This window comes from Macaca mulatta, chromosome 3 (assembly GCF_049350105.2).
Source record: "Macaca mulatta isolate MMU2019108-1 chromosome 3, T2T-MMU8v2.0, whole genome shotgun sequence".
NCBI lineage: Eukaryota > Metazoa > Chordata > Mammalia > Primates > Cercopithecidae > Macaca > Macaca mulatta.
Window position 1 is genome coordinate 188,629,377 of NC_133408.1, and position 12,197 is coordinate 188,641,573.

The 12,197-nt window shown below is 41.1% G+C and overlaps 1 protein-coding gene across 19 annotated transcripts in view; it reads right to left on the reverse strand.

Annotated features, from left to right (window-relative positions):
• Positions 1 to 222: 222 nt before the first annotated feature.
• The window catches only part of EZH2 (enhancer of zeste 2 polycomb repressive complex 2 subunit), a 77,016-nt gene continuing 65,041 nt past the window's right edge, over positions 223 to 12,197 (reverse strand). For 12 of the 19 annotated variants that reach the window (XM_077995068.1, XM_077995067.1, XM_077995066.1 and 9 more), the window contains 11 exons: positions 11,148 to 11,388; positions 10,482 to 10,651; positions 9,950 to 10,044; positions 8,759 to 8,799; positions 8,164 to 8,289; positions 7,193 to 7,371; positions 4,534 to 4,629; positions 3,172 to 3,253; positions 2,193 to 2,273; positions 1,954 to 2,038; positions 223 to 547 (listed from right to left, as the gene is read on the reverse strand). In XM_077995068.1, the coding sequence (XP_077851194.1) occupies positions 487 to 547; positions 1,954 to 2,038; positions 2,193 to 2,273; positions 3,172 to 3,253; positions 4,534 to 4,629; positions 7,193 to 7,371; positions 8,164 to 8,289; positions 8,759 to 8,799; positions 9,950 to 10,044; positions 10,482 to 10,651; positions 11,148 to 11,388 (1,257 nt within the window). In that variant the 3' untranslated portion in view covers positions 223 to 486. 19 annotated transcript variants of the gene reach the window in all.

Sequence of the window (12,197 nt, forward strand, 5' to 3'; positions counted from 1 at the left end):
CCCTGGTCTTGTCTATAAAATCAAGCCCTTTACTGGGTCAGCCCTCAGGATGCACAGCAGTTCTTCATATATGAATGTCTTCCACATATTACCAGGCAGTATTAGTTAAAATCAAGATTCATACAAAGACAACTAAAAAACTCAAGGAGGTAAATTTAAAAGTTTTTTGTTGGGCAGTACTAAAAGCAGTTATTGACATGTTATGAGAGATGACTCAACAAGGACAAGTTCAAGTATTCTTTATTCAAAGTTGAAAAATGTACCATACTGCATTATTGCAAAAATTCACTGGTACAAAACACTTTGCAGCTGGTGAGAAGGCAATAAAAAGTTGATTTTTAAACTCATTACTATAAATTATTCTTACAGTACTTTGCAAATTCAGAATTTCAAACTGCATTTTCTTTTTCTAAATTGCCCACAGTACTCGAGGTTCCTGAAGCTAAGGCAGCTGTTTCAGAGAGGAGGGGGAGGAGGTAGCAGATGTCAAGGGATTTCCATTTCTCTTTCGATGCCGACATACTTCAGGGCATCAGCCTGGCTGTATCTGAAACAACAGGAAGAAGCAGAAGTCCGCTGGATGACCACCCATCCAACATGTGCTGAGACTTACTTAACACAACAAAGCCTGCTGAAGACAGTGGGTGCATTAAAATGTCTTAAAACGAAACAAAACAAAAAAAAAAACCATCCAATTATACAGCTGCCTGCATAAGGGCACACTCGTAGAAGGCAATGCGTAGGTCTGCGTTGCTGGCCATCTAAGTGAGACGCTGCCAAGTTCTGAACTGAACAAACCTGTCTACAAGCATTTCCAGAGCTTGCCCAGCCTCCCCTATGCCTCTGAAGCAAGTGGCCCCAGGAAGGCTGGTCCACATCATGATGTTTAGGTCCGACGGTGGAAAGGCAAAATAAAACCATGGTCTGGAAAAAAACGATGACCATGGCAAAGAGGGCCAAAGAGCAGCCCGCCAGTTGTTCCCCCAGGTGAAGAAAGAACTGGAGTACAGTGGACACCCAGAAATAGTGGGTGGGGCCACCAGGCCCTCCCAAGGAAACTGGATGGCTTTGCCTCCAACCCCAGCTCCACCCCACACTCTTCATTCAGAGCCGGCCTGGAATGAAGGCAGCGGCCCTCAGTAAAGTAGGCCTTTCACTCAGACCCTGTCTGCCTCACTGAGAGCTCTCGGCTATGCAACAGCCATTAAAGGCCAGCCTGAATATTCAAGAACTCAGTACTCAAAGACAGCTTCTGGATGGGATGTACATGGGACCACAGGAGTTCATTAACTAGACAGTCATCTGACTGCACCTAAATCTGTATTCAATGGATGACTTAAATGTATCCCACAGAGCTTGACTGTGTCAACTGGCAGCCTAATGCCTAACCACACAGATACCATCGGTGGCCCACATGTCCCAGGCATCCCCACAGGGTGACCAGACAGTGATTTGCCAACAGCACCTTTTAAAATGGTAATGATACGTGTAATAAGTATTATAGCAAACAATAAATTAAGTAGATCTAATCAGTAAAGATATACATAGTATATTGTCAAGTAAAACCATGTTGCAGAAAAATCTATAGGACAGTGTGATCACACTTATCTGGAAAAACGCTCCACAAGCAAGCATGCAGCATGCGGCATGATATGAGAAGGTCTAGGACTCACCCAGCTGTCAACAGCAGGGTGAGAAACGGGGCTTTCTGCATGGATTTGATTCTATTTTTAAAATAAGCATGACTTGTATAATAAATAAATGGATCGTGAATACATAACAGGAAAGTATAACCTAATTCCCCACTAATGCTCAAGGCAAAGTGACCCGTCAAAACAACTCACCCCCACCCCTCAGCACATCTAGCAAAGAACTAAAAAAATCCTTCGCCCAGCGTTCACAATCCAGTAGAAAAAGCCCTTAGAGATCATGTTAGAAATGTACTTTACCAACCTGTAATCAAAAAACAGCTCTTCACCAGTCTGGATGGCTCTCTTGGCAAAAATACCTATCCTGTGATCGCCGTTAACCATCATAACTGGAAAGAGACACACTGGTGTCAGTGAGCATGAAGACAGGCCACGGGAGGTTAACTGACTTGTTCACATAACAAACAACTATCCCAGAAGTATTCAAGTCCATCATCACAGGATTAAAAAGGGAGTTCCAATTCTGACGTCAAAGATACCTACCTTTTGCATAGCAGTTTGGATTTACCGAATGATTTGCAAAACGAATTTTGTTACCCTTGCGGGTTGCATCCACCACAAAATCTAAAAAGAAGAAAATGAGCCCAGTGAATAATTTCAGTTATAAGTAAATCAAGTTATTATGATTCTGTAAATGCAACCGGTTATAGTTCTTCAGGGTTTGCCTGCAAAAGCAAATAAATCATTCAAGCAACTTCATTCAGTAAGAAATGACATTTGGAAGAATACACTATTGTTCCAGGTTAAAATTAATCACCTATAATTCAAGATGGTTATCTGACACAAAAGCTATTAATTATCAACTATAAACATACATTACTAAGCAAAATAAAAAAAAAATTAAAAAGAATCTGACAAAATTCTTCTGAACATCAATTCATTTAACATTAGTTTTTTTTATAATGTCTATAAAGCATTCCTAGAAAAAATCTATTCTACTTGTTCCAACTAAGAGTTTCTCTGAATATCTTACATGTTAAGCCAACCTCCCACCAGAACAATCCCACCAGAAATATCCCTACAGACTTACATTCTACCCCAGAACATCAGCTATGAAAGCAACTGCCTTTCCTCCCAGTCCTTTGAGAATATCCAGGGGAGTCTGGCTCCTCCCCTCCTTCCCAGCTCCGAGGCACCGACTGCAGGAGGTGTGCTGAGCTGCCTGAACACAAGAGGTGAGGCAGCAAGAGCACAACATCCCCGTCACAGCCAGACACTGGTACAGCGCCACTCACAGATGGCCAGGGCTTCAGAGAGGCGGTTTCCTGCACACCTAGTCCATCTGCTCCCTGAGGAATTCCTTGCTCCAGTTCCTTTCAAGCAAGCAGCCCCCGATGCCTCTAAGGAGATCCTCCTTCCGGTCACCTCACTGACCTCCACCCTCGTTTCTGAACACTTGGCAGGCAGAAGGCTGCCACATGCAACTCAGAGGAACTCACTGCCTCCCAGCTCAGATACATACCATTGTTCAAGTTGAACAGAAAGCTGCACATGTATTTATCATATACTTTCCCTCTTCTGTCAGCTTCATCTTGAGAAATAATCTAAAAAGAAAGACACAAGAGAAAATTCTTTTGGATAAAGGTGATCAAGTCTGACAGCACATGCAAAAGCACACACAGTGAATACTGGACCTTCGGAAGAAAACAAAAAGGGTCACTACAGCCAAGTTCTCTTTCCCATTCAGTCTGCACACTGATAAATCTAAGAATAACTGTATATTAAGGACCCCAACTCAGAAATATTTCCACATCCTGAAGTAATTATCCTTGGAGAAAGTGAGGAACCAAAGTCTTCTCGCTGAGCTTAAAAAAAAAAAAAAAAAACACACACACACACACACACACACGTTGGCCGCAGTGGCTCACGCCTGTAATCCCAGCACTTTGGGAGGCTGAGGCAGGCAGATCACCTGAGGTCGGCAGTTCAGGACCAGCCTAACCAACATGGAGAAACCCCATCTCTACTAAAAACACAAAATCAGCTGAGCGTGGTGGCACATGCCTGTAATCCCAGCTACTCGGGAGGCTGAGGCAGGAGAATCGCTTGAACCTGGGAGGCGGAGGTTGCAGGGGGCCAAGATCGCACCATCGCACTCCATCCTGGGCAACAAGAGCGAAACTCCATCTCAAAAAAAAAAATTGGGGTGAGTTGGTTCCAAATTGAAGCTAGCCCTATGATTTTTCGGTAACTCAACAATTTAGAAGGTGAATAACTAATGACACTGTTGTTTCTACATCCTTATCAACCAGGTTGTGGGTTAAGCAGGACACTCTATGGTAAAGCTCCTGTTCTCCCTGCTGACCATAGATGAGAAAAGCTGAATGTGGCTAGAACCAAGCAATCCTGTTTTGTTTTGTTTTCCTCTGAGACAGGGTCTCACTTTGTTGCCCAGGCTGGAGAGCAGTGGCACAAATATGGCTCACTGCAGCCTCAACCTCCCAGGCTCAAGCGATCTTCCTCCCTCAGCTCCCAAGTAGCTGGGACTACAGGTATGCACCACCATGCCTGGCTAATTTTTGCATTTTTTGTAGCAATGGGGTCTCGCCATGTTGCCCATGCTGGTCTCCCAACTCCTGAGCTCAAGCAATCCACGTGCCTCAGCCTCCCAAAGTGCTGGGACTGCAGGAGTCAGCCCCCGCGCCCAGCACAATCCAGTTACTAAGCATGCAAATCCACAAACATGCAGAAGTCCAGGCTTAAAAGGCAGTTTATGGCAATTCATTCCCAATCAAACCCACAGACTGACCTAATAAAATCAATCTAAAATAAAGAAAAGTTAGTATATACAATGCCACCTGAATATAGGTAATCAGTGCCTTACCTCTCCACAGTATTCTGAGATGAATTCATTTTTCTGCACAGGATCTTTGATAAAAATCCCCCAGCCTGCCACATCAGATGGTGCCAGCAATAGATGCTAGAGAATAAAACACAATTACAATCAAAAAAGGAGGGTGAAGATGGACTGGGGACAAAGCAGACTACAGAATGAAAACAAAAGCTATCACTGTAAATCCTCAGACCTGTTCTAAGGCAGTAATGGAACACACAGCTTCAGTCAATGTGAAAGCTGCTGAGAATGGCTATGAACATTATGCTTTTCTCATACAGCAGATAAGAATCTCTGTCTTACAGAAAACCCTTTGGTGGTGTTAGTCCTCTGCAGTGACCATCATTCAGCAAGGTGCTCTAGGCCTGCTGCACTTTTGGCTTCCCTGTTTCTTCAGCCCTTGATTTCCTCGAATAATTTACTTTCAACCTGAATTTAAGGACAGCACCAAATCACTCTTCTTCTCCATACCTTTCCCTCTACTTCCCCCAAGTGATTTCTATTAACATTATTCCATTTTCAGCCTCAGGACACCCCTGACTCTTCGCTGGTGCTGGTTCCCTCTGAAGCCCATGGCAACTTGGCTTTGGATTTGTTCTTCCACCCCACCTCCTCAGGATAACACAAGAAACTATTGGGAGGGATTACCATGATCTTGTCAGTCCAGTAGTCTATTTTCAGCAGAAATGCCGAGATGATCATTGCTGTAAATTATGTATTTAGGGATGTGTTCCCAAACATATGCCAATTTTTCATCATGGCTCATTATTATGCTTTCATCCAAAATTTTCTTGTGACCTTTACAAAGGCTTCCCTGATCACCTAAGCTTCCAATCTATTCCTATTCTGGACCATCTTACCACTCACCTGTCAGGTGAACTTCCCAAATATCCTTCTGATCAGAAACTAAACAGCTAACTACTGCTGTGCAAATGAAACCCAACTGGTAAAAAGTATCTACATAGTTTAACATTTTTCAGAGTTAAAAAATGTCTTATAAAGAGGACATGTCAGTATGAATAGAAGTACCCACTTTCTGAACAAAGTCAAGAAGGAGTACAATGGTAAGCTGTTTGGGGGAGAAATTGAGATTTTTAGGTCTGAGCGGGTATGCCATCGGAAATTGAACCAGCGTCACTGTGATCCAGTGACCTAAATGGACATATAACTGCCTAGAGTAAAATGATCTAAATGTCTGATAGAAAAAAGTCACAGCTAAAAACAAAAAACCCACGACCCTGCACAGCTCTCCACGACCCTGCACAGCTCTCCACGACCCTGCACAGCTCTCTGCCATAAACACAGACTTTGGTTCAAAAACATAAGGAAACAAAACCAAGAAAACTTCAGTGTTTTGCCTGGAGCACAATTTCTGGTAGAAGGGGACCTGCTGGTAGGAAGTGTGATCTCAGTTATAAATAAATGGTCCAACAACAAAGATATGTCTACTCTACACCACACACACACACACACACAGCATAAGGGCAGGTAATGGGAGCCTGGAGGATTTGATCTCCTGCTCCTTTACAAGTCTTGTGACTTTGGGTTTCCTTACCTGTAAAACGGGGTTAACACTTATTCCTCACTCACAGGGTTAGGAGGATCAATGAACGAATCCACTAAAGCACTTAGAACAGTGCCTGCTATTTTTACATGCTTAATAAATGTCAGTTATTATTATAAAAAGAACTGAAGAAAGACCTTATCTGCCTTAAAAAAAAAAAAAAGGATTTCCCAAACACATGCTGCTGGAGTTTCTTTCGCTCAGTCATACTTCCGGGCTCAGAGAGTTAAACCATCTACATACAATTCCCCACACTAAAAATACAGAATTCCTCGCTGGATTTTTTTCAAGGTTTTTGTTTATTTCTTTGTTTTGTTTTCTGAGACAGAGTTTCGCTCTGTCCCCCAGGCTGGAGTGCAGTGGCCCGATCTCTGTTCACTGCAAGCTCCGCCTCCTGGGTTCACGCCATTCTCCTGCCTCAGCCTCCCGAGTAGCTAGGACTACAGGCACCCGCCACCACGCCTGGCTAATATTTTCGTATTTTTAGTAGAAACAGGATTTCACCATGTTAGCCAGGATGGTCTCAATCTTCTGACCTCGTGATCAGCCCACCTCGGCCTTCCAAAGTGCTGGGATTACAGGCGTGAGCCACTGCGCCCGGCCTCAAAGTTATTAAACAAACAGGAAGTAAGTCTATAAAAACCTGCCATGGGAAATTTCATCTTTTACTCTACATAATAAGGAATCTATACTCTTTGATGAGAATAAGTCTATATTTTGATAGAAATCACCATTTATTTGCATTAAGGATACTAAACTACTAGTTTTATTAACTAAAAGAGAAATTCAAATAATCTATTAAACCGCTAGAAAAAATACATCTTATTCCAAATCTGATACCATGAATGGCTACTTCTCAGAATTTGCTGGTTTCTCCTACTATCGGAGTACAGTGCTCTATAGAAAACTGAAGAGACTGCCCAAGGGTGCACTATCCAGCGAAAACTATCAACACTTTCTCATCAGTTGCACCTTTCAAGGATCACTTTTACTTTTTGCCCCAGCTAAATCATCTAAGACAATCCTGACATTTGCATCACTAAATAGCTAACTACTAACAATCTTCCAGAAGCGACTGTTACTCACCTTTTTGGAGCCCCGCTGAATACTGCAGTTCTTGCAGGACACATTTTTACTGTCCCAATGGTCAGCGGCTCCACAAGTAAGACAGAGGTCAGGGTCACACTCTCGGACGGCCAGGTAGCACGGGCACTGCTTGGTGTTGCACTGTGCTTTGCAGCGGCATCCCGGAAAGCGGTTTTGACCTTGAGAGAGAGGTTTGGAGGTTCTTCACTCATAACCACCATCACCATCATCACCATATGCAAAAACTTGCAGAAAGATACGTGGCAAGGGGTGTACTGAGCATCTGGCTGACTCTCAACCCTCACAACCACCTTATTGCCCTACTATACAGACAAGGAAATGGAAGTATTAACAGCGAAGTTAAAGCTGTTTGTATGAAAAAGACCACCACTGAGTTTTTCCATTTTTCATTTGTTAAACAGTGTATATATTTAAAGTAAGTGTGAATAAAGTAAGTGTGAAGAAACAATATCCATGGTCCTTGACCATTCTCACAGCCCCTAGTTCTAAACACTCCCTTAGTACTCAAGCTTCATGTGCAGTCTCATTAAACAATTATAAAAATCCACTGCGTTTATGCTACATTCCTTTATTCTGAAGACTAAAACCCTCCTAACTCTGACAATTTCTGGTGTCCAAAAATTATCTGAGTAGCTCCTTCTAGATTCCTCTTACAATCTGTGCCGACTTTAATACAACTTAATTTAAATGATCAAAGAAGAAAAAAAATAAAATTCGGGTTCCTTTAATACAACTTTGCCTGCCTCACACACATAGACACACAACACCCAGGCGACTGACCAGCCAGTGGCACAGGGCCAGGTATGGGGCTCAATAAATACTTGTCAAATCCATGAGTTTCGTCAAGTAAACAAGGGAGTGCTCCCGTGTTCTTATTTTTGATTTTTTAAATTGCTAACCAAAGGCCTATTTAGTTCTCATGCAATTCCATCAAAGCAACAAATACTTACACTCTGAACTACATTGACAAAACTTTTCACAAAAATTTTGTGCTATCACACAAGGGCACGAACTGTCACAAGGCTGCCGTGGATGATCACAGGGTTGATAGTTGTAAACATGGTTAGAGGAGCCGTCTGAGTAAAGATAACATCATGCAGGCCAATGAATCCAGGGAGATGGAAACGATCATACACAATTAACACGAGTACATTCTTCCCTACTACCTGTGGAGGGTAGCTGGCCTGCCTTTACTGAATGCGTAACGTTACACATATTCCGGTTTCCAAAACGATGGCAAAAATACTCTCCCACCCCCAGGTGCTTGTGAGTTCCATCTAGATACAGCGTGGCTACATCAAAGTCCCATCCCAAAGCACTTCTCCTTCAACCGACTCGGACTCATACCTTCCAGTCAGCCTCCACTTTACAGAAGAGAATTGACTGGGGATTCATCAATAGACATTCTCCATTCGAATTGGTTTAATGTAGAGAAGGCAATTACATTAGAATAACCCAAGCTCTAATCCAGTTACTATTCTAAAACAAATGAAAACAAAGCAGACATTGTTAAGCTAATAATGAGGGGAATGGAAAGATGCTAACCCTTTTTCAGCTGTATCTTTCTGCAGTGTGCAGCCCACAACCTGCAAAAACACAAAGAAAATGAAACCAAACTTCTGCAGGACGCTACAAATCCAACCGAGAGCTGCTTAACTGGATCTATCCGTGCCATGAATACAGCAGTGCGTTAAAGCCAAGAGTCATGCCCTGCCCAGTTTATATTTGCCATCAGTTTGAAGCAACTCAAACAGCTTGATGGCTCAGGCTGCCCCAGGTGTGGCAAGACGTCATTTCCTGTGTTCATCCATGACTCCTGGTCAGAACTCCTGAGCTCCCAATGCTGCACAAAGCAGCTGGTGTGTCTGCCTGTTGATTTATTCTGATGTGGATGACACTCATCACTTCCTCTAATTTCAGGCATCATAAACCAATCAAGTGGACTACATGGTCAGAAATAATTCAACCAAAATTTAAGAAGCATCTCCTAAAGCCTAAATTCCTATGGGAAAAAAAAAACCTTGACTTTAAAAAAATTCTAAATTGGGTTGGCCCTACACTTATTTTTGTTAAAGTAACAAAATGTTAAGGTAACAAAATGTAACATGAGCCTGTACACAATTTTTGAAGCATAATCTAACTGCACCCTTACGTTTCTCATTTTTAAACATGTGAGGTGGAGGTATGGGGAGATTAGGGCAGATAGTCCATTTGTAAATTTTTCTGGCTCTACATTTACAAATCAAATCAACCTGAAAACATTTGCTAAGGTGACAGTAACATTCACAACAGGCTTATATTATAGTAGGGTACCCATTAGGAGTATCGAATGCAATACCACACAACTTAGAAATTCAAGCTCCTGGAGTAAAAGATACTTCTAAAAACTGGGCCAGAGCTCACATCAGAAACACAGAACATTTCATGATGTTAAAGTAATTGTTTATAGCCTTTACTGAAAAAGCTACTAAATATGTTTTTCTTAACCCAAATTCCGTCTGGTAACTATAATTTTTATGACTCTTAACATACCAAATATACCGAAGGCTGCTGTATTCTTATAGAAAAATACTAGCAATTCCCAGTGGAAATAAGATTCCATAGTTCTGTTTTTGATGGCAGTTTAAGGTTTTTTAAAAATAGACTAAGTAGAAACCAACAACGGCCCATAGGAAGGGCCTTGCCTGCAGTGTCTATCTGTGTTGACTTCTCTAAGCAGCTTCATGGCAGACTCACCGGTGTTTCCTCTTCTTTTTCCTTGGAGGAGTGTCCACATCCTCAGCAGGAGCTGGAGCTATGATGCTAGATTCTTTGACTCTAAACTCATACACCTGACAAGAGGCACAGTCACAGAGCCATGAGGACAGTCTTATTTAGGCAAACAATTCTTATACTCATGCATACCAGAAAAATGTCTGTCTCTTCTGTGACACTGCTAGATGCTGGGGATATAACAGACATCGCTGTCCCTACCCTCACATTGGGGGTAGCTGTAATTATATTCTGGTCAAGACCTGTGATGCTAAATTTAAATTCTTACTAGCTTTTAAAATCTACTATCTAACCTTAAAAGTCTACAGTGGGGAAATTCTGTAACATACCTGGAGAATAATTTTCATTCAATTCCCTCTTGGGAAGAAAAAAAATTATTTTTAGGAGATGAATAGGAGCTTAGTAATAACCAAGAATTTTCTTTGTTTGGACAATGAGTACATTTTTATCTCTATATTTGAAGCTCTTTTAACAACATTTTTATCGGATATCTTACCTGTCTACATGTTTTGGTCCCAATTAACCTAGCAATGGCACAGAAATTGTCATAGTAAGTGCCAATGAGGACTCTAAACATTGAGGCTTCAGCACCACTCCACTCCACATTCTCAGGAGGTTCAATATTTGGCTTCATCTTTATTGGTGTTTGACACCGAGAATTTGCTTCTACAAAACCAAATGTAAGCACTGGTCAATAAATTATTGGAAATAATATTAAGAAGTAAAATTCAGGGTGTGCTTAAGAAAAAAGCAAAAAGATAAGGACAACTAAAATCCAATCAGTAAAATACTAACTCATCAGTAGTTCACATTTTCTAACAAAACTATTCATAGAACATCAAAAATATTAAACCAAATGATCTGAATTTCATCATTCCCTACCTAAGATCGAAAAAGGAAAATGGCACAAAGAATGAGAATAAACTGCATCATCAACTTTCAAACAAACAAGCAGGGCAAACACCACAAGCCAGGGTAGGGGTGGAGGCAGGAAACACAAGCAACGCAGCTACACATTCTTGAGATAATGCTGGTCTTAAGACTCTAGTCTTTATACTGAAACTAACCAACTAAGAAAATTATTCAATGCATTATACATCCTTAATCCTCACAATATGAACTTTCACAGAAGAGTAAATCCCAGTTATTAGACGTGTCTTACCAGAGGAGCTCGAAGTTTCGTCTTTCTTCTCTTCTTCTTCTTTATCATTGTTCTCTCCCCCCGTTTCAGTCCCTGCTTCCCTATCACTGTCTGTATCCTTTGATTCCAGCACATTAATGGTGGGGGTGCTGGGCCTGCTACTGTTATTGGGAAGCCGTCCTCTTCTGCGGCCTCCTGGGCGTTTTGGTGGGGTCTTGATCCGCTCAGCAGTGAGAGCAGCAGCGAACTCCTTTGCTCCCTCCTACGAAATGAAAAATGTCAACATGAGGGCAAAGTTCTAAAACTCATTTTGATGGAAGAGAAAAAAAATACTATATAAGCCAGGTTAGTAAAAAAATTTATCACATTATCCATTTATCACAAATAATCATTTGCATGTCTAATATACTTGTTTTTGATATGCTTTTGATAGTCTGAAAATTTCAGAAAGAGAAATATGGGTTCTATATATTCCTAGAATGGTACAAAAATCAGGCAAGACAGTTCTATATTGTGAATTTGTAAAATATATTAACTGGTTATAATTAAGTTAAAATATAAGAAGATAAAGTATGAAATATACTTCATGTAATAAAGGTAATTATCTCTATGGACATAGTCTATTTAAAAGTGAATCTTTACAAAAGAATCATATACCTAATGCGCACGGAGTCAGACTACCTATGCAGAGTTTAAGATAATGCATACCTCTTTGTGTTAATATTTAAAGTATACAAGAACACAAAACACAAACATGCTTGACTTTGTCACTTCCTGTCTTACTATTAAAACATCCAACATTTTTTTTTTCCTGTGAAGGATACACAGCCACAGGAATACATGAAAGGAACTTCAGAATAAGACTCTGAGGGTTACATCTTGCATTATGAAGTACAATAATCCAGTCTCAAAGTATAAAACAATGGTAAGAGCATGGTTTATAGAGACCACAGAAACATTTTAGATGAGCCAAACAAAATTCTGCCTTGTAAAGAATATTATAAAACAAGTGCTCAAGAATTCCATTTTTTTTTTTTTAGTGGAAATAGAAGGGAGAAGTTTGACAGCAGC